At 46.2% G+C, this 22,423-nt stretch overlaps 1 protein-coding gene across 3 annotated transcripts in view; it reads left to right on the forward strand.

The window, feature by feature from the left end:
• The window catches only part of LOC140393702 (solute carrier family 26 member 9-like), a 129,668-nt gene extending 108,366 nt beyond the window's left edge, over nt 1–21,302 (forward strand). For all 3 annotated transcript variants that reach the window (XM_072479998.1, XM_072479999.1, XM_072479997.1), the window contains 3 exons: nt 7,576–7,721; nt 14,379–14,456; nt 19,939–21,302. In XM_072479998.1, coding sequence (XP_072336099.1) covers nt 7,576–7,721; nt 14,379–14,456; nt 19,939–19,992 — 278 coding nt within the window. In that variant the 3' untranslated portion in view covers nt 19,993–21,302. The remainder of the gene's footprint in view (nt 1–7,575; nt 7,722–14,378; nt 14,457–19,938) is intronic.
• Nucleotides 21,303–22,423: the final 1,121 nt, after the last annotated feature.

Raw genomic sequence — 22,423 nt, forward strand, 5'->3', positions numbered from 1 at the left:
CCCCCACGATTCTCCGGCCCGGATGGGCCGAAGTCCCGCCGCTAAAATGCCTGTCCTGCTGGCGTGGATTAAACCACCTCTCTTACCGGCGGGACAAGGCGGCGCGGGCGGGCTCCGGGGTCCTGGGGGAGGCGTGGGGCGATCTGGCCCCTGTGGGTGCCCCCACGGTGACCTGGCCCGCGATCGGGGCCCACGATCCGGGGGCGGGCCTGTGCCGTGGGGGCACTCTTTTCCATCCACATTCGCCACGGTCTCCACCATGGCGGAGGCGGAAGAGACTCCCTCCACAGCGCATGCGCGGGGATGCCGTGAGCGGCCGTTAACGCTCCTGCGCATGCGCCACCCAGCAATGTCATTTCCGCGCCAGCTGGCGGGGCACCAAAGGCCTTTTCCGCCAGCTGGCGGGGCGGAAATCAGTCCGGCGCGGGCCTAGCCCCTCAAGGTTAGGGCTCGGCCCACCAAGATGCGGAGGATTCCGCACCTTTGGGGCGGCGCGATGCCGGACTGATTCGCGCCGTTTTTGGTGCCGGTCGGCGGACATCGCGCCGATACCGGAGAATTTCGCCCCTGATCTGCCTACTTAATTTTCCAGCACTTGGCCCGTAGCCTAGACATTTCCTTTGCTGGCTAGGCATTACATTTCCATTCGGAGTATCTAACGTTATTGTCAACTGCTCCCAGTTGAGAGATAGCATGTTCAGACAGACATTTCTTCTACTCGTCTTCAACAATATGACTAAACCCAAGCTCAGTACGTAACTCCTAATTGCACCAATGTGACAATTTTCACTCCCCACAACAGCCTCCCTGAGTCAATTTGACACCAATTAGAGCTGAATTATTGGTACCAAAGCAAAATTCAGCAAATGCTGGTAATCTGAAATTTTTGGCAGCATCTGTGCAACGGGAAACCGAGTTAATGCTGCAGGACAATGAACGTCTCTGTCCATCGATCTCCCCAGACCAGGGGACTATTTCCAACATTATCTGAATTGGAGAGAGTTTTGTGCGATAGGTGGAGGTTCACCAGGGAAGTATCTTGATTTGCTAATAAACGCAATAATAAATGGCAAAGTTGTACAGGTGTTTAAGCATCCACATCCTTCACAGTGGAGTGATAGGATGTGGATTCAGGGCCACCATTCTCTGCACAGCGAGTTCCTGGTCTTTTGAGTATAAAAAATAAATAAATAATCTTTATTATTGTCACAAGAAGGCTTACATTGACACTGCAATGAAGTTACTGTGAAAAGCCCCTAGTCGCCACATTCCGCTGCCTGTTCAGGTACGCTGGTACAGCAATTGAACCCGCCCTGCTGGCTGCGTTCTGCATCACAAACCAGCTGTCTGGCCCACTGAGCTAAACCAGCCCCTGTTGCAGAAGCCAATCATATCTCCATGAGGACGGTTCTTGTGTTTGCTAGTCATCTTCAGCAGCAATGATAGAGACTTGGAAGTAGGTCTCTGTCATGACTGTTTAGTTGGAGAGGGCGCAGAAGGAAGTAAAATGCCACTGATATTTTCCTTCTGTCTCTGTGGAGAAACAGCTGGCCTCACTCAGTACAGGTAAGTCCATGAACCTACTATGTGGGCAGTAGGAGCCATGTCTTAGTTTAAAAGCGCACTTGTTAAGGCATTGATCTAGATACTCAGGCGCCAGGAATTTAAATGTGAACTTGTGAAATTGAATTATATAAACCAAATAATTTGTGAGTTAGCTGGTACCAATGAACAAAAAATAGTCAAAACTGTGGCAGATTGTCTCCAGCTTTTTATTTTATTCGTTCATGGGATGTGGGAGTTGCAGGCAGTGCCAGCATTTATTGCCCATCCCTAATTTCCCTTGAGGGGACAGTTAAGAGGCTGTGGGTCTGGAGTCACATGTAGGCCAGACCCGATAAGGACGGTAGATTTTCTTCTCTGAAGGAGATGAGTGAACCAGATTTGTTTTTACGACAATGGTTTCATCAGTTTATTGAGTTTAAATTCCATCCCCTGCCGTGATGGGATTTGAAACCCGCGTCCCCAGATCATCACCTGGGTCTCTGAATTACTAGTCCAGCGGCAATACCACGATGCTTCACAAATGTTCTTCAGCAAAGGGATGCACTGCAGGAATTCACCAAGGTTCGTTAGGCAGCACATTCCAAACCCACGATCTAAAAGGACAAGGGCAGGAGGTACACGGAACACCACCTGGAGGTTCCCCTCCAAGTCACTCACCGTCCTGACTTGGAAATATATCGCCGATTCTTCACTGTCGCTGGGTCATAATCCTGGAACGCCCTCCCTAACAGCACTGCGGGTGTACCTACACCTCAAGGACTCCAATGGTTCAAGGAGGCTGCTCACCAACATCTTTGCAAGGGAGCTTAGGGATGGCCAATAAATGCTGGCCCAGCCTGCAATGGCCACACCCCGGGAATGAATAAAAGGGACAGGCCTCTTTCTCCCAGTCTGGCCCATATATATATATAACTTCAGTTCCACAATACTTTCCCCACTCTTGATGCAAAAACAATTGTAATTCAATAGAAGATCTCACAAGGAAGGACAGTAAATCTGGCCTTGTCAACATTACCCACATCCTCAGATCAAATAAATAGAAACCACCGACATTGACAGGCAGCGGATAAAAATAGCAAAATGTTCTAATATCAAAATTCACTGCACCTGGCAAGGGAGATCTGTACTTTGTCTTTACCATTAAGCCCTGACATTCTGAAGCACATCAGATCAATTAGAACAGCATTGACCGAGTGCACACACAAGATATAGTGATCATTTCAGCCTTTTATTTAAAACAACAGATGCTGTCAGTGGCATTTTTACACAATAGGCTTGCAGACCACAACGGTACAAAGAAACAAGAGCTTTATTGGGAAGGTGTTGTCACACAGACTGCCCATTTGCCTGTGCAAATGACTGATGATGTCATCAGTATGCCACGTAATTGGACCTTATTCCAACTAGGAAGAAACATGAATACACAACACTGTGTACCGAATTACGTTGTGCAATTTAATCGTGGGCCAATCACAATGTCAGAACCGAGTCATATGTTAAGTTGTTCAAAGACATGGGGCGGGATTCTCTAATCCCGCGGCAAAGTGTCCATGCCGTCGTAAACACCGTTTTACGACGACATGAACGGCCCGACCCAACAACTAATGCTGGCCCGCAAAAGGGGCCAGCGTGGCACTGGAGCGGTTCACGCCGCTCCAGCTGCTGATCCCGGCACGAACTGAGTGCTGCGGGATCCACGCATGCGCAGTGGCACCGGCGCCAACGCATGCACGTGCAGTGCCTTCCTTCAACGCGCCGGCCCCGATGTGGCCACCGATCGGCAGGACTACAGGGGCTGGCGCGGAAGACACGAGGCCCCCAGCCAGAGAGGCCGGCCTGCCGATCGGTGGGCCCCGATCGCTGGCCACATCGGACCCCCCCCTACCCTCCCACCAGGCTGCCCCGACCCGTCCATGCCAAGAATCGGCGGGGCGGCCGCGTAGAGCAGCCCCCGACCAGCGGCGCCAATGACGCCGATTCTGCACTCTGCGGAGAATCGCGTGCTGGTGTCGGGGCGGCGTGGCGCGATTCGCACCGACTGCGGGGATTCTCCGGCCCAGCCCTGGGCAGAGAGAATCCCGCCCAGGGCATTTGAACTCCTCATGCCAATCAATTTATGACATGCTAGCAAGTTTCGATTTTAGACCTAATCTAATAGCAATAGCTATTCTTTATCACAAGGCTCTTCAGTAATAAATTGCTCCTGCACTTTGATTAAACACCTTTGACCACAACATTAACGTGGGTGTGCTTTAGTGACTTGTTTATGTCCTACAGTGCTTAACAAGTATTGATTGTGGAATAATTACTGTGTATTTATACATATGCAGTAAGTGCATGTGCCTTGGTAAACTGGAAATGCCATGTCATTCCATCTATAATCCGACTCTACAAGCTACAGACTGTAAAGTTTTGCACATGAACAATCATTTGATAGTTTCAGGAGCATCAAATGCTTGTTCTGGAGCTCTGCATAAGGGAAGTTTGGGAGTTTCAGTGGTTCAAGCTATTGCTGACTGTAGGTGACGCAGTTAATATAATCAAGCGAGAAAAAGGTCACATCAGAATGGCACACAACTTAAACAAGATTTCCCTTTCACAAAACCATGTTGACTCTGCCTGATTATCTTCAGCTTCTCCAAGTTCCCTGCTACAACTTGTTTAATAATAGCTTCTTCCATGTGGAGTTTGTACATTTTCCCCGTGTCTGCTTGGGTCTCACCCTCACAACCCATAAAGATGCGTTGGGTAGGTGAATTGGCCACGCTAAATAGGTCCTTCATTGGGATAAAAGAATCGCCGGGGGGCAGCGTGAATCCCGCCCCCGCCGGCTGCCGAATTCTCAGGCACCGGGGATTTGGCGGGGGTGGGAATCGCGCCACGCCGGTCGGCGGCCACTGGCAGCGCCCCCCCCCAGCGCTTCTCCGGCCTGCGATGGGCCGAGTGGCCGCCCGTTTTCGACCGGTCCGGCCGGCGTATGTTACGACAGGTACTTACCGGCGGGACCTGGCTCGGAGGGCAGCCTCCGGGGTCCACGGGGGGGCACGGGGGGACCTGGGCCCGGTGGGTGCCCCCATGGTGGCCTGGCCCACGTTCGGGGCCCACCAATCCGCGGGCGGGCCTGTGCCATGGGGGCACTCTATCCCTCCACGCCGGCCGCTGTCACAGTCCGGGATGGCCGGTGCGGAGATGAACCCCCCTGCGCATGCGCTGGGATGACGCCAGCACGCGCTGGCGCTCCCGCGCATACGCCAACTCACGCCGGCCTAGCCCTTGAAGGTGCGGAGGATTCCACACATTCGGGGCGTCCCGACGCTGGAGTGGTTCACCCCAGTCCTTCGCGCCGGAGCTGCCTGCCCTGCCGTTTTCCGAAGAATCCCGCCCGGGGTCTCCAAATTTATTTTGTTAAATAATAAAAATAATAGCTGCTAACATTTTCCCTACCACAGATGTGAAACCAACTGGCCGGTAGTTTCCTGATTTCTGTCTGCTCCCTTTTTGAATCATTTGCCATCTTCCAATCTGATAGGACCTTCCCGGAATCCAGGGAGGTTGGGAAAATTACAACCTATGCACCAGCTATCTCACTCGCCACTTCTTTCAAGGCCTTGGATGAAGTCCATCAGGACCCAGACTCTTCTCAGTCCACCGCTCCAGCAATTTACTCAGTACCACCTCTCTGGTGCCTGTGGTTCCCCTGAGACCCTGCCTCCCCGTCCATTTCCTGGTTTAAAACTGCTTCTGGGATGATATTTGTATTTTCTATAGTTAAGACTGATGCAAAATACCTGTTCAATTTGTCTGCCATCTTCTTCTTTTCCATTATCAATTCTCCAGACTCACGTTTTATGGCCCCTTTGCTCTTGGCTGCATTGCGTTTGAAAGGCAGCGTGGTGTGCATTGGTAGATACCGGAAGATCCCACTTCCAAGATTTACCCGGCTCGCCACGTCTCGCGAGATCTCGCAAGGCGACGCGATCTGAATCCCACCCATTGTGGGCGGGATCACTAATTTGCAATTCTGCATTTAGAGTGAGACAGCTAGTCTCACTCTAATGTACTCTCCCTTGATCTACCCGAGGCGTTGAAATCTAACCCTTTCACCTCGGAGACAGCGGGCGAACACCATTCAGTGCTGGTCTCCACAAACGAGGACCAGAGAGGACGGCACTTGTGGGGGTCTCCCAGGGGATCAGAGACCCCCACCCCAGACGCTTGCCCTCTGGGCAGGGTGGTACACTGGCATTGCCACCTGGGTGCCAGCCTGGCACTTCCCAGGTGTCCAGGTGGCACTGCCAGGGTACCAGGCTGCCATTTTTTCAGGATCAGGCATAGGGGTGCCCTACACACGAGGGGTTTGGGGAGGTCCTGAGGGCCCCCTTATAGGTGAGTTGGGGCTTTGGAGGGGAGGTTCAGGGGTCAGCTTGGGGGGTTGAGAGATAAATGACACCCCGATCTCCTCCTGCACTGAGGAGTTCCGGCGAGCAGAGCTCCTTAGTGCAGGGAATGGGACAAAGTGTGGCCTCATTGGGGAGTTCCCCGCTGTGGCCCCGAATTTAAACAGGGTCCCGATAGCGTGGTGTTTCTCAGTGCTCTGAGCACAGGGACACACCCGGCTAAACACGCTCGTCAGGAGACACTGTTCCAATTCGGTTAGGTCGCCCTGTTCACCTTCTCTGCAAGTTGAAACGTATTTCCTGCATCTATACTACCAAACAATCATCAGATCATGCATAGTCTTCTTTAGACAGAGAAGTTACAGCCTGGTCAATCTTTCAATGCCTTTCAAAGATCTTTTATTCTGTCGTTATGGATTTGGCCGTTGTGAAACGGGTTCTTCGCAATGTACTGCCTGAGCAGCGAAATTAGTCATTTCAGAAGCAACCTTTAAATTTATCTCCAAGCGAGGGCGGCAGGGTGGCGCAGTGGGTTAGCACTGCTGCCTCACTGCGCTGAGGTCCCGGGTTCGAGCCCGGTCACTGTCTGTGTGGAGTTTGCACGTTCTCCCCGTGTTTGCTTGGGTCCCACTCCCACAACCCAACGATGCGCAGGGTAGGTGGATTGGCCACGCTGAATTACCCCATAATTGGAAAAAAAAGAATTGGGAACTCTAAATTTAAAAAATAGATAAATAAATAAATCACCAAAACAAAGCATGGCAATCAGGGGCCTATGATGCAGAGTTGTGAATATTATGCTCTTTGTTAGAATTCACACTACAATTTATTCTGTTTTATTCGTATTAGCACAACGTGGGTTCCATGGCTCCGGACTCTCCTCATATAGACCATGAAAATACAGCAGCAAGTCAAGCTGAGTAGATGAGAAACATTGCAGCCTATCATCTTACAACTTGGTGAACTTCAGCCGGTCTTACTGTCTGATACAAGAAAGCACTAATCTTGGATCATTTATCAGTGTTCAAGTCAATTCATCTGAACATCATTTATTTCCCTGTAGAGAGAGCTGGACGTGGCTCACCTTCAAAGTTTTAGGCGGCCGAGTTGAAAAACTCACCATTTAAACATGGATTCAAAATTCACCTGACCTTTAGTTCAGCTCCACTGTACCCCAACTAAACCAGCAACATCAAATGGGGCAGCAGGGAGGGAGGCCATTCATCCAATCATGCCTGTGCTGGACTCTTTGGCAGACCTATCCACTTATTCCAACCTGCTCCTGCACTTTCCCTATAGCTCTGCAAATTCTTTTAATCAGTTATCCCAGATTGGCAGTCATCCCGACTTTCCACGGCCCGGATCCGATAGAAATACTTTTCATCACCTCAGCCATTTGATATTACTTGGCCCAGCGACCTTGCTCATTAATCGTGGGGTGGTGCCTGCCACTGCAAAGATAGCGGTATCGCTCTCCACTGCACGAGTGTGTAAAGAAGGGAATTGTTTTTCTTTTGAAGGCACAAGAACATTTAAGAGGGAGTCATTTTGCAGCTTTAAATTAGTCGTAATGTCCATTTCTAATTGCATTTCTTTCACTTTTGTGTGACAGATCAAGTGTATGAAGACATTGAGACGGGCGGAATGTTCGACGAGGGTGGGATAGAACGCAGTTGCCTCTTCATTTCAGTGCACGATGCTGTCCTGTACACTTTGGCCAAGGCGAGTGAGACCAAACAAGATGTAGCCAAGGAAAAAGTAAATAACTTCTTTTTTCAAGAATCCTTTTACTTAAAATCCTCAATTCAAATAGACGGGTTACGATGGTTCCTTGTAACAAAACCAAAACCAATTCAATCCAGCAGGTCAGGCAATGATGTACATTTAGTGGTTTCAGTTAATGTTCTTCATCACATTAGACCAATATCACAAATTTGCCAAGTATGATCACTTATTACCGTGGGCAGCGTGCTAACACAGTGGTTAGCACTATGGTTTCACAGCGCCAGGGTCCCAGGTTCGATTCCCGGCTTGGGTCACTGTCTGTGCGGAGTCTGCACATTCTCCCCGTGTCTGCGTGGGTTTCCTCCGGGTGTTCCGGTTTCCTCCCACAAGTCCTGAAAGTCGTGCTGTTAGGTAATTTGGACATTCTGAATTCTTCCTCAGTGTACCCGAACAGGTGCCGGTGTGTGGCGACTAGGTGTTTTTCACAGTAACTTGAATGAAATGAAAATGAAAATTGCTTGTCACGAGTAGGCTTCAATGAAGTTACTGTGAAAAGCCCCTAGTCGCCACATTCCGGCGCCTGTTCGGGGAGGCCAGTACGGGAACTTCATTGCAATGTAAGCCTACTTGTGACAATAAAGAGTATTATTATTGTACAAAATAAAATCCAATTGTTCCCCTCAGTAAATGTATTCTATGAAGTCTTTGTTAGGACTGTTTAGGAGCCAGATTTAGCACCAGGTAAATGGGGACAAAGTCCCATAGCGAGCGTGTTTAGCCGTATGTTTCCAGGTGCTTGCAGTGCCAAGAATCACATGGCTATACAATGCAACTATCGTTGTATAAGGGGCCTCAGCGGTGAACGTGCGGCCGAGACCGTACATAGCCACGTATTGTAGACTGGGGACCTCCGCTCACCGGAACTCCCCAATGTAGCAAGAGATCGGGACGCCATTTGTAATGCCCACAATGGATGGGGTTTACATCGCAACGTCTCGCGAGATCGCGTTAGCTCTGGTGAGGCGTAGAGAGAAGGGTAGGTCCCGGGAGCGGGGTCTCCCGGCTTTTATCTGCCACGCTACGCCGCAGCGAGCTGCTTTTCAGGCGCACTGGGGCTGTTGGATTGCGCCCAAAGTAAACAATGTTTTTTTTCCACTAACTTGTAAATTGGCAAAATGAGCAAGCTCCTTATGAAAGGCTATGGAAGGAAATGCCCCGTCTTAGTTAACAGATCTAAAAGGTCGAGGAGAGGACAGGGTTTCTTGTTCCTACTCAATGAGTCACTGGCAGGGCTCTGGGGCCAATAAGCTGTCCACCGTCTTAACTGGGGGTTTGGTGCATGTTGCACATGAGAGTGGGGAGGATGGAAAATTTAAATGAACGAGCGAGACAAAGGGAGAAAGTTAGAATAACAGAAATCCGATGGATAAAATGTTAACTAAAATGCACAATAAATTAACCATAAAACTTTAAAACTAATTTAAAAAGACAGTTAATCAATAAACTGAACATGTTTTCACGTTTTAATTAAAATGAGCAATTATATTAAATAGGCCCTAAAAATCCAACGAGTGAGCAATGTCTGAAATTACCAAAGCTGCAGCAGCCTCAGAGAGGAATAAATGATATTGTTGTTCCAACAATGGCCATAGTTACTCAAAGTCATTGAAACAATCTCACCCTAATGACACTGAGCACATAGTGCACAGCTGTGTGTTTCACACAGTGTGACAGTGCTGAACAAACAATTACAAGTGGTATGTGGTTGCAAATCTAGCCCTTAGATTACATCAGTGACCTGAACCCAGGCACTCAATGCCAATGGTAAAAGGTTTGTAGATGACCCCGTACTCGGGTGGGGCGGCGTGGGGGCAAAGTGAGTTCAAATTAAACAAGGCGTGGGGCCCTAGAAGTTGGGTAAAATGTGAAAAAAAATGAAAACGAAAATCGCTTATTGTCACAAGTAGGCTTCAAATGAAGTTACTGTGAAAAGCCCCTAGTCGCCACATTCCGGCGCCTGTTCGGGGAGGCTGGTACAGAATTGAACCCGCGCTGCTGGCCTGCCTTGGTCTGCTTTAAAAGCCAGCAATTTAACACGGTGCTAAACCAGCCCCTGGTATGGAAACGCAGGCAGAACTATTTTAGCACCAGCTATGTGCAAACGATACTGAGCATTGTAGGAAAACGCAGATAGCCCACAGGCCCCGAGAGCAGTCTACTGAATGCTTACGGTGAGAGACTTGAATGTGTTGGTGGACTTGAGCAGCACCAAAGCAAGTATATTGGCAAGCCAATAGAGAATCAGTTAGGGTGGATTCTATTGGAACTGGACAGTGTTCCGATCAGACTCACGTTCCATTGAGGACCGTGTCCAGTTTTGCTCAGCAAGAAATAAGAGAAATAAACAAGGCCTGGAAGGGAAGGACCACGAGACTGAAGTTCAGTGGTATGTTGGAGCCATTGAGGCCCTCCTGTTTTGAAAGCAGGCAACTATGATATTAAATGTACGGAAAAGCACTGGTTCATAAAGGTAGCATAGGATCAACTTGCTGGCGAGTCAGATGAATTGATAAGAAAGACGTTTATTCAGCAGTATTTACACAGGACCCAGTTACATAGCTTTCTGGCCTGTTAGACTAGTGCTGGTTAATTCACAACCCAATAAGCAGCGGGGAACAATCATCCCAAGCTGGATGGGTCCCACGCAGTGTTATAACACTGGCCATCAAATTTAAGTCTGTGGTCAGGAAGAGTTCCATTATAAAAAGAAGAATGAATAAAGAATAATTGAACTTCCTGCAAGAGGGAAGGAAGGATGTCTTCATTGAAGAACTCACTGATTGATGCCGTGACAGAATTTTAGCTCACAACAGCCAAGATAACCTCTTTAATATGCATGTATCTTGTGACCCAATCATGGATCACAGAGCAGTCCCAACACAAGTTTCTGAACGTGACCGCCACCTGTTGGCAAAAAGCAGAATGACACATTCCAGTTTATTTATCTCGTGCAAAAAAATAATGCAACTGTATTGAATCTCCATTCACCAGTGTCGCACTGCTTTGAAAGAGCGTTATATAGGGCTAGATATTCAAAGTCGGGTGAACAACCCAACATCCAGATGAATTTCAGGTTCCAACCTCACACCTCAGCTGCTTAAATTCAAATGGACTAATTGGCCAGCAGGTGATCAATTAGTACCCAGTTAGTGGCGCCAAGTGCCTACTGGAGGTGGGATTAGACTGCCTGGTGCCAGTGACAAAGGCAGGTGGCAGCCAGGTTGGAGACTGCTGCTGTCTTGCTGAAGAGAGCGGGCAGCCCCTCAGAGGAGCGTCAATGAGGATGAAAGAGGCCATGAAGGAAAAAGGAAGGTCCAGCATTATAGCAACAGGACAAGCAGTTCCATTAAAAAGCTATTTTAAGACACAGACAAATATATTTCATTTGGCCCCGCAGTGGACGGGGCAGCTGTGCTCAATCCTGAACCATTCTGGACCCGACCACCAGTCCCTTAACATGTACCTTGAGGAACTTTAAGGGGCCATTAATTTGTAGTGAGCAGATTTCCTATTCCCTGCCCCTGAAGGACATTTGAAAATTCCAATCTGTCCCAGAGCTGTTGGGATCTCGGGATGACTTCTGTGGCTGTGGTTCTGAAATCGGGCCCTCACTGGGTCCTGGTCCCACGGCCCTGTGAACATCCAGCCCACAATGACCCTCACAGCTTCAGACATTCACTGGCCACCAAATTACTTCTGAATTGTAGTCACTTCATTGGTATTAGCACCTGGCAAGTCGATGCCACCTTAGAAAGGGATTAACAGCTGCAGGTAATTTTCTTCATTCACTTTTCTAGTAAATTTCAAAATGAAAAAAATTAGCCTAATTAAAAATTACGAAATCCCAAATTCCCGTTTCCTTGGAAGTGATACTCAAAATCGGCCCACTCCCTGCGTGCCCGGAGTTGGTATTTTCCCTGCCGTGCCCTGGTACCTGGGTGTTTGCGTAGAGAGGACCACATCAATAGAGATTTTCCAAACAAACCTCCAATGCCGGAACTACAACTGCAGATCCATCGACATATGTTGTGTAAAAAAAGGACCAAAGTTTTCCAGTGTATTCCCATTTTAGATGCATAATTCAATAAGTCAAATCGTGTTTCAATCACACACGAGAGACTCAGCAGGGAACATACAACAGGAAAGAAAACATCAGGTAAGTACGCCTCATCTCCCCCCTACTGTTGTGGGTCAGGGGACTTCCTACATTAGGGTTGTTTTAATAGAGCCCAGGGAGGCACCACTGATCCTTCAGGCCCACAAAAACAACTTAATAACTGACCTTTGCTCAGTGGCACCCTCGCTTCTCAGTCAGAAGGTCATGGATTCAAGCCCTATTCCAGCAATTTGGCCATGTGATCTGGGCTGAGACTCCACATTGGACATGCCTACTTTCAGATGAGAAGTTAAACTGAGGTCCTCCCGAGTGGATCGTAGAATCATAGGATTTACAGTGCAGAAGGAGGCCATTTGGCCCATCGAGTCTGCACCGGCCCTTGGAAAGAGCACCCTACTTAAGCCTATACCTCCACCCTATCCCCGTAACTCCACCTAACCTTTTTGGACACTAATGGGTAATTTAACAAGGCCAATCCACCTAACCTGCACATCTTTTGGACTGTGGGAGGAAACCGGAGCACCCGGAGGAAACCCACGCAGACACGGGGAGAACGTGCAGACAGTGACCCAAGCCGAGAATCGAACCTGGGACCCTGGAGCTGTGAAGTGACAGTGCTAACCACTGTGCTACCGTGCCACCGGCTTTTTTGCAAGTGAATTTTATTGCCGATGTGAAAGAACACTAAGCACTATTTCAAGAAAAACAGGGGAGTTTGCGTTAATAAGGACACGGGGTGTCCATACCAAGTAAAATGAAGAACTTTGATTTATTTACAATTTGGGTACATCCACTTCCCGGGAGATCCATACTGGGTCTCTTACCGGGTTCCTCTGGCCGCCCTTTTATAAAATCCCCCCACCCTCGTACTCGGGAGCTCGTACTCGGTGAGAACCACGGGGAAGACAATCATTCCTGTCCCATAAGTCCCGTGTAGGATATTACACTATCCTCGCCCAGAATCCATCTCTGGAATAATAATAATCATAACTTATTGTCACAAGTAAATATCTGTAGTGAGAGTACCTTTAAGAAATGGGTGTTTACCACTGCAGTGATGTCAGAGAGTGGGTGGAGCTGGGCTGTCTGTCAGCTTTTTACTTTCATTTAGACTGTTTGCTGCAGGGTGTGTTTTAGTTTTCTTTTCAGAGCTGGATAGCTGCAGTCACAGCCAGAAGGTGTATGAATCTCTCTCTGTAATCTAAAGACTGTAAATCGATCCTGGTGATTAAAAACTAATAACAGTAGTGACTTTAACCTGATGTGCTTCTGGTAAAAGGTGTTTTCAATCTTATGGATGTCAAAAGGAAAGCTTAAAGGATTACTTAGTGTTGTATTCTTTGGGGGTTGTATTTGAATTGATGGTTGCTAAGATGTTCACTGTATGTTTTAAAAAGGTTAACTTGAGTTCATAGAATAAACATTGTTTTGCTTAAAAAAATACTTTTCCATTTCTGCTGTACCACACCTGTAGAGTGGGCTGTGTGCTCCCCATACCACAATCTAGTAAAAGTTGTGGGTCAGGTGAACTCCATGATACACTTTGAGGTTCTCTAAACCCTGCCCAATACACCCCCGTGACTTCATAGGATAAATAAAGGGTTAAATGTCATTCCCGACATAAGATAACACATTGTGTTTCTGTTCCTCGTGTTTGATGTTTGAAGTGGCAAACTGTGTACACTCGTTTTATTCTGATAATTTATAGCCAACGACTCTGAACCTTCAGGTAACTGAAGTGATATTTGCTATTCTGTGGTGTCAAAGTTAAATCATTAACAAATATATGTATAACTGTCCAAGGGAAGGGCAAATGTAAGTCAGAACTTCGTGTAAGAAAGTTTGAGGAATTTTTCGTACAAGTGTAACGTTTGTTACGTAGGCAGTAAACTGGAGCTCGAGAGTTCTACAGAGCAGCACCTTCCTACTGATAGCGCTCCACAGGGAGGCAGACTGGTTGCAGCTGTTCTCACAGTCAAAAACACAAATCAACAACAGTATTTTACATTTATACAATGCTATCAGCATAGTCAAAGAACAGAAAGCACATCGCAGGTCGGTCACAAAGTTTGAATGGATTGTAGCTGGTCTGCAGTTTCTCCATTGCTTACAGGACCCTGACATAATAATGATAATAATCGCTTATTGTCACAAGTAGGCTTCAATGAAGTTACTGTGAAAAGCCCCTGGTTGCTACATTCCGGCGCTTGTTCGGGGAGGCGGGTACTGGGAATTGAACCCGGGCTGCTGGCCTTGTTCTGCATTACAAGCCAGCTGTTTAGCCCACTGTGCTAAACCAGCCCCTCTGGACATCTCTATGCTGAGGTAATTGGAGATGGTTCCATAGCACTAGGGTACTGTCAGACCATGTCAAGTCTGAGTTATTATGCAATATAATTCAGCCCCCTTCCCATCAGCCGTCTTTTCTACTTTCAACAACAATTTAGATTAAATGGTTCGTCACAATGTTCCAACAGACACTTCAAAGGCTCATCCCTTTTGTTATGCTGTAGGTTTCAGGCGCAGCAGCCGTCTATGTTAATGAGGACATGTCAAGTGATGAAAATGATAATGATCAGGATTTGGAACAGGTAAGAAGGATTGAAACCAACCGCACCTGACAATCGAGCACCGTCACTATTTCTAATTCCTCAGTGTTACGACACCGTGGGGAAGGGCGTGGTCAATTGCAGCCCCACTCGACCCGGAGTCACAATACAAGTGAATTAACCAAAGATTCTTATAGAAATACGCAAAATATTTGGCCCTTGGCTGTCCAGTGATTACAATCACCAGGTTTGTAAGTTGAAATTATTGTTCATTTATAACTGGAAAAAGATGAAATATGCAATAATTACAACAGAATAACGTCAAGCTAACCTACTAACCTTCCCCCCCCCCCCCCCCACTTAATAGTGCCCCCTTCTACCCACACACCAAGACAGACAAACACGAAGGGTATGGGCGGGGGGACGGCTGAAAATAATGAGGATGAAGGTCAAAAGATAAGAATCAGGGCAGCAGGGTGGCGCAGTGGTTAGCACTGCTGACTCACAGCACCGAGGTCCCAGGTTCGATCGCGGTTCTGTGTCACTGTCCGTGTGGAGTTTGCACATTCTCCCCGTGTTTGCGTGGGTTTCGCCCCCACAACCCAAGAGACGTGCAGGGTAGGTGGATTGGACATGCTAAATTGCCCCTTAATTGGAAAAAATGAATTGGACGCTCTAAAAAAATTTGAATGTAAAAAAAAAAGATAAGAATCTTTGCTCCCAACTTGCAAGTGAGAGTCAGCTCCCACAGTATATCCTTCTGAAGAGAGTTCAGCTGGATCTTTTGGCAGAGAGTTAATTAGAACCCAGGTTCGATTCCCGGCTTGGGTCACTGTCTGTGCGGAGTCTGCACGTTCTCCCCGTGTCTGCGTGGGTTTCCTTCGGGTGCTCCGGTTTCCTCCCACAGTCCAAAAATGTGCGGGTTAGGTGGATTGGCCATGATAAATTGCCCATTATGTCAAAAATGGTTGCTGGGTTATGGGGATAGGGTGGAGGTGTGGGGTTAAATAGGGTGTTCTTTCCAGGGGCCGGTGCAGGTTCAATGGCCTCCTTCTGCACTGTATCGTCTACGATTCTATGAACCCATCTGGTTCACTAATGCCCTTTAAGGAGGGAAAACTGCCATTTTGATGAGGATCTGGCCTCTATGGCTCCAATGTGGTTGCCCCTTATTTGTCATATAAAATGGCCTAGCAAGGCACTCAAGGACAACTAGGGATAGGCAACAATACTGACCTTGCGACACCCACATTCTTGACAGGAAAAAGGGAGGTTAAAGGTGACCAAGATCTCTATTTGTGGTTACTTTGCAAACGGAACATCATCATCACCGCACCAGCTGAATAAATTGCTGACACACTCCCGTCTCATAGATGATCTGGCCGCCATATTGGGGGCAGATATGATGGAATCTAAGAGTCCTGATTATCAGAGGATGGAAAACAAGAAGCCAAAACGCAATTTGGAGCAGATCAATGTGTTTGCTAGATTCTGCAAGGATCAACAATGGAAATTATTATAAAATGTTGATGCAGAGCTTGCCCACGATCATCAAGTAGTGTTGTTTTTGTAGAACATAGAACATAGAACGATACAGCGCAGTACAGGCCCTTCGGCCCACGATGTTGCACCGAAACAAAAGCCATCTAACCTACACTATGCCATTATCATCCATATGCTTATCCAATAAACTTTTAAATGCTCTCAATGTTGGCGAGTTCACTACTGTTGCAGGTAGGGCATTCCACGGCCTCACCACTCTTTGCGTAAAGTTGTTTCAAAATGAGCTACGATATTAATAATTTCATTACTTCTCTGTATTATTGATAATGCAATGATTAAGACCACTGTATATCTGATCTATACTGTGTGATCTCTTTATCAGTTTAATACTAGTAATACAGCTAAACAACGCTATTATTTAATAGCTACTCCAAAACTGTGTGATCTCTTTATCAGTTTAATACTAGTAATACAGCTAAACAACACTACTATTTAATAGTTACTCCAAAACTGTGGAACCATCTAGTGGTGATAATAAGCAAAATTGCTTCAGCATTACTATTATTTTTCTGTCGTAGTTGATTTTAAGCTTTACACATCCCCAAATGCTTCACATCCGATGAATGAACTACTTGTAATTTGTGAGCATTTTTGCTCCATATGAAAATACATCAGCAAATTTGCACACAACAATACTGCTACGGGATCTTTCATATCTACTGGGATAGAGCCTTTGTTCAAAGTTCTCCTGAAAGATCGACAGCGCAGCATCCCATCAGAACTTTGAAATGTCAACCTGGAGTGGGTCTTCAACCCTTAACCTATTGGCTGAGGTAGATCTACGGTATTATTAAGAGGAGAACATTATTCATCCAGTGTCCTGCTCAACATTCCTCCCTAAATTAATCAACAGCGCCAGAAATAGATTAAATGATCATTTATTCCATTTAATTCTTTTGGGGCCTAATTGACTGCAGCTTTTGCCTAGATAATGACAGTGGGTGTGGGCAGAATTTTATGGCCCAAAGCAGTGAAGATGGGGCCATAAATGAGGAGAACCGTCCAAAATATCATTGACGTCAGCGGGAGGGTAACATCCCATTGGGGTAAAATTCTGCCCTACGTTTCAAAGGTAATTCATTGGCTATGAAGACCTTTGGGACAATATGAAATCAGGAAAGATGCTAGCCTTGCTGCAATTCTAAACCACATGAGGATCCACGCCCCAGTCATCACATGGTCACCAACATAGGGATGACCCTCACTTGTTATTTAGCTACAATTTGCAGAAGACTGTTATGAATAGGGTATCTTCAATAAACTCGTTACATTAAATTGTCTTACTGCAAACACAAAGAGTTTTCATTATTGTTCAGAAAGTCAGATAAAGTGCAAGGGCCACACTAAAGAACACCAAAGTTGGTAACAGAAGAGGAAACAACATAAATCAGGATGTACTCACCAACAACCTGGCCTGGTCCCCCCATGCCAACACTATAGTTAAGAAAGCCCACCAACGACTCTACTTTCTCAGAAGACTAAGGAAATTTGGCATGTCAGCTATGACCCTCACCAACGTCTACAGATGCACCATAGAAAGCATTCTTTCTGGTTGTATCACAGCTTGGCATGGAGCCTGCTCTGCCCAAGACCGCAGGAAACTACAAAAGGTTGTGAATGTAGCCCAGTCCATCGCGCAAACCAGCCTCCCATCCATCGACTCTGTCGACAATTCCCGCTGCCTCGGAAAGGCAGCCAGCATAATTAAGGACCCCACGCACCCCGGACATGCTCTCTTCCACCTTCTTCCGTCAGGAAAAAGATACCAAAGTTTGAGGTCACGTACCAACCGACTCAAGAACAGCTTCTTCCCTACTGCCATCAGACTTTTGGATGGACCTACCTCGTATTAAGTTGATCTTTTCTCTACACCCTAGCTATAACTGTAACATTATATTCTGCAGTCTCTCCTTCCTTCCCTTTGTACGGTATGCGTTGTTTGTACAGCATGCAAGAAACAATACTTTTCACTGTATACTAATACATGTGACAATAATAAATCAAATCAAATGAGGCATCACCAATCTTCAGTAGTCAAAGCTCGCAGATTGCCTGAGGAAGAGAAGATTGGAGATGGGCCGAATGCTACAGTTTTTAAATGTCCTTTAACGAAAACGTTAAAACAGGAAACACATTCTTCTTTTATTTCTGAACTGAAGGCTTTTATTGCTGGGCTTGGAGAACTTTCCCTTCCGCGATTCAACGTCATTGTCAAGCACTTAAAGTCACATTTTTAGAAAAAACATTTTGCATGAAGCGCAAAACACGTTTACACTGACTCTCCAAGAAAACCATTCACTCAATCCCCTTGCCCTTTCCCATGACCTTTCTGAATGTCCCTTTTTAAATATTTAGCCATATTGGGCAGGATTCTCCGGTTCCCCAGCCGCATGTTTCCCGGCGGCGCACCGTTCGCTGGTGGCGGAATTCTCTACTCCCTCCGCTTGTCAACTGGGTTTCCTGTTGATGCCGCCCCACACCATCGGGAAACCCGTGGGCGGGGGTGCACTGCCAGCGGGAAGAGAGAATTCCAATGGCCGGAGAACTCAGGCCAATAGCAATATGGATTCTGTTTCCATCACAGTAACCCACTGTGTCAAAATTCTCTTCACTTCTTTTACTACTTTGGTAGTGCTTTTACATTTCCAGTAATCAGTTACTGATTCACCAACCGGTAGAAATATTTTTTAGCCTATTTGCCTTAGTAGAGCTACTTATGATTTTGAGTACCTCAATCAGATTTCCTTTTAACCTCGCCTGTTCTAGTGAATAAAAAACAATTTCCCTGTGCTTTTGTCATAACTAACATCCATGATATTACCCGAGTGAACCTTCTTCTCCGCGACCTTGAGCTCCTTCTTAAAATAGGGGTCATATAAGTAGATACAATATTTAACTTCTATCGTAATCATTGATTTATTTAGATTCAGGATTATTCCTTACTTTTCAACTCTAGTCTCCCATTTATACATCTTCCGATTCCATAGGCATTTGATTATTGGTATTTTACACAGACTGTCAGTGAATACTGCTATTTGAGGGAGTTGGACATGTAAAACAGATTGCCAGTAGCTCCTGCTATTGGATGCTGGTACAATAATGCATTATTAAATTGTAGGTTTGAAGAAAAGTCATTAAACTTAATTTTACTGTCTCCTTTACCGTGCGGGTGGCATGGTAGCATAGTGGTTAGCACTATTGCTTCACAGCACCTGGGTCCCAGGTTCGATTCCCGGCTTGGGTCACTGTCCGTGCGGAGTCTACACGTTCTCCCTGTGTCTGCGTGGGTTTCCTCCAAGTGCTTTGGTTTCCTCCCACAAGTCCCAAAAGACGTGCTGTTAGGTGAATTGGACATTCTGAATTCTCGCTCAGTGCACCCGAATAGGCGCCGGAATGTGGCGGCTAGGGACTTTTCACAGTAACTTTATTGCAGTGTTAATGTAAGTCTGCTTGTGACAATAAAGATTATCATTGAAGATGTGGAGAGCAGAAGCATATAGCCAAGTTCCACACACATGAGTACGGCCTCAACCGGGATCTTGGATGTCGCATTACATTCACCCCCTCCCCCCATCTCACCTGGGCTTTTGAAATCCCACCAACTGTCCTGGCTTGAGACAATTCACACCTCTTTAACCCGTGATTATCCCTCTCTCCAGTTGCTCCGTCTGGACCTGTAGACTTAATTGAGACTGCAAAGACTCACTTTCAAAGTATCGTATTACATCTTTGACTTTGTCTATATATATGTTTCTGGAACCCACCTCTTCATTCACCTGAGGAAGGAGCAGTGCTCTGAAAGCCAGTGATTCGAAACAAACCTGTGGGGCTTTAACCTGGTGTTGTAAGACTTCTTACTATCATTATTGAAAGGAGTGTAACACAATTTTGCAGCAGTTGAATAAAGACTATCGACGTGTTTTGCACTTAAAGTTTTCACACTTTTTTCTTCTTCCTCTAGGTCATGTTTGGGACAATGTTTGATCATAGTGTTGTGGACCATACTATTCTGTGAACAAATTCGGGAGTACTGAAGATCAAATGCAAGTGATTTGCACTCGAAGCCAGAGGAGCTTTCAGAACAAATAACTTGGAAATGTGTATTGTAAAGTGCTTTGCACTGGCTTCTGATACACTAAACGATGTGGAAAAGGGCATAAATGTGCAGGCACCAGTTTTTAGTTAAAGTATGCATCTTTTTCTTGGTTGTAGTATGCTATTTCTTATCTAAAACACAATATTTGGACATGTCTTCTCATACTTGCGAGGAATGTCTTGATTTGGTACGTGTAAAAGTACGGACTGTGTACTTAGTTAACCATGACCCCGCCCCTGTGAAGCCAATATTTCTCCTCTCTGTGAATAGATGCTGAAAGTTGGCGCTCCCACTTTTAATGCTAATTTTTTTTATTTGGACATATTCGGAGGGGGACAAACTGCAGCCCAAGGTCACTTCAACGTGAAGTCTCAACCAAAGCGTGTAAGGGTGTCAGATGAAGCACTGTGCTGCTAATGGGTCAAATGAGATGTCGTGCCATTGTAGGAGAAGTGAAAACAACAGCTATCCAAAAGCACTTTCCAGTAGCCATCAGCGGATAGCAGTGAGGACCAGCAACCCTGGCTGACAATTTTGTTTTTCCCCTTCTCGGTCCGGGCACTGAATCCGGATGCATTGTCCAATCCGAAATCAGCTTACTCAGGGCAGACTGGGAATTCAATCTGGGGCCCTCCTGGTTTGTATGGGTCAGGATGCAACCAAAGAGTTCACTCATCCTTGAAGCAACTTGAAAAAGCATTTCAGGATGACTGCAGAGAAGCAGCTTAAATGTATCTTCTTTTACATTAAACTGGACACAGAGGTAACATGGGACACTTTGTATTCCATGAAATAATTTAATTTATTAGGTTCAGTGAAGCAAACTGCATTTTAAAGAATGGAATACGGCTTAACTAAGAGTCATTGCTTTACCATTACGTGACTGTTATTCTGAAGGTCCTTCGATTAAGTCCCCTAGTTGCTGTCTAACTGTTGAGCAAACCGCTGCCACTGATTCAGAAAAACAAAACCCACTCCTGTGCCATCCCCCCCCCACCGTTAGTGACACAAGTGCATTTAATGCATGGCCGTGACATCTCAATGTAAGTTATCTTGACAATACAGGAATAGGGTAGGGTTTTTCATCTTCATAATTATGAAGTATATAATTCTTAAAGTAATAAATTAATGTTTTGTTGCACTTCACTGTGAAATACATGCAATTGTTATTTAACTGATAAATACTAGTGTATGCTAATGATATTAATAAATATAATATATTACCAGTATCCTACTTGTCATTCTTTTTTAAGAAATGTTGTGCAATAATAATTGGAGGTGAACTTGAACTTGTCTCTTTATTCCCAATTTTGCCCATGCGGCTTTAGTTCCGAAATATTTGTTAAAATATGGAAGTGTATAGACAATCACCACATCCTCCATACCCGACAGGGTTTCGACTGCTGATTTATCTGTCGACAGTACATAATAAACACTGACAATCTCAGAGAAAAGATGGGTGTCGCGGTGGCACAGTGGTAAGGGCGGCACAGAGGTTAGCACTGCTGCCACACAGCGCCAGGGACGCGGGTTCAATTCCGGCCTCGGGTGACGATCTGTGTGGAGTTTGCACTTTCTCCCCGTGTCTGCGTGGGTTTCCTTCGGGTGCCCCCGGTTTGTTCCCACAAGTCCAAAGATGTGCAGGTTAGGTTAAGGGGTTATTGGGATAGGATGTGGGAGCGAGCTTCGGGAGGGTGCTCTTGCAGAGGGCCGGTGCAGACTCGAAGGGCTGGATGGCCTCCTTCTGCACTGTAGGGATTCCATGATTCTGTGAAAATATACAATTCATTGCCTGCGCCGACTCTTTGGTAAAACATCTAAAATGAATTCACTGCCTCGCTCTCTCTCGCTCGCCTTGGCCAATGATGTCATCTGCTTCAAGTATTTATTTTTAAAGATGCAAAGCTCTCTGCCTCAACAAAGTATTGCATCTGCAACAACTCCTGATATAAATACATTTCTCACCATCCCTCACTTTATCCGTTTGGTGACAATTTAAAATTGCTAACCTCTTGTCGCATGTTTCTCCTGGTTGAGTTCAGCAAAACCCTTCAAAGTAACAAACAAAAATTGAAAATTGTCACAGTATCTTGAGCTTTTCTTCTGAATGATAGCCTCCCATCATTGGCTCAGGAGCATTGTGGGGTTGTGTAGCAATGATGACAAGGACTACGATGTCCAACGGCTCGTATACGCCACAGCTGTAGGTATGTCGGTGAAAACCCCCGCAAAACCACCGCACCACTTCAGGTGCCCAGGTCAAGGCAACGTATACATGAATACACAGTCACCATCTTTTCTACACTCAGACAGAAAGACTATCAAACCCTTTCTATAATGTAATGCCTGA

The sequence above is a fragment of the Scyliorhinus torazame genome, chromosome 17 (genome assembly GCF_047496885.1).
Source record: "Scyliorhinus torazame isolate Kashiwa2021f chromosome 17, sScyTor2.1, whole genome shotgun sequence".
In the NCBI taxonomy this organism is placed as follows: Eukaryota; Metazoa; Chordata; class Chondrichthyes; order Carcharhiniformes; family Scyliorhinidae; genus Scyliorhinus; species Scyliorhinus torazame.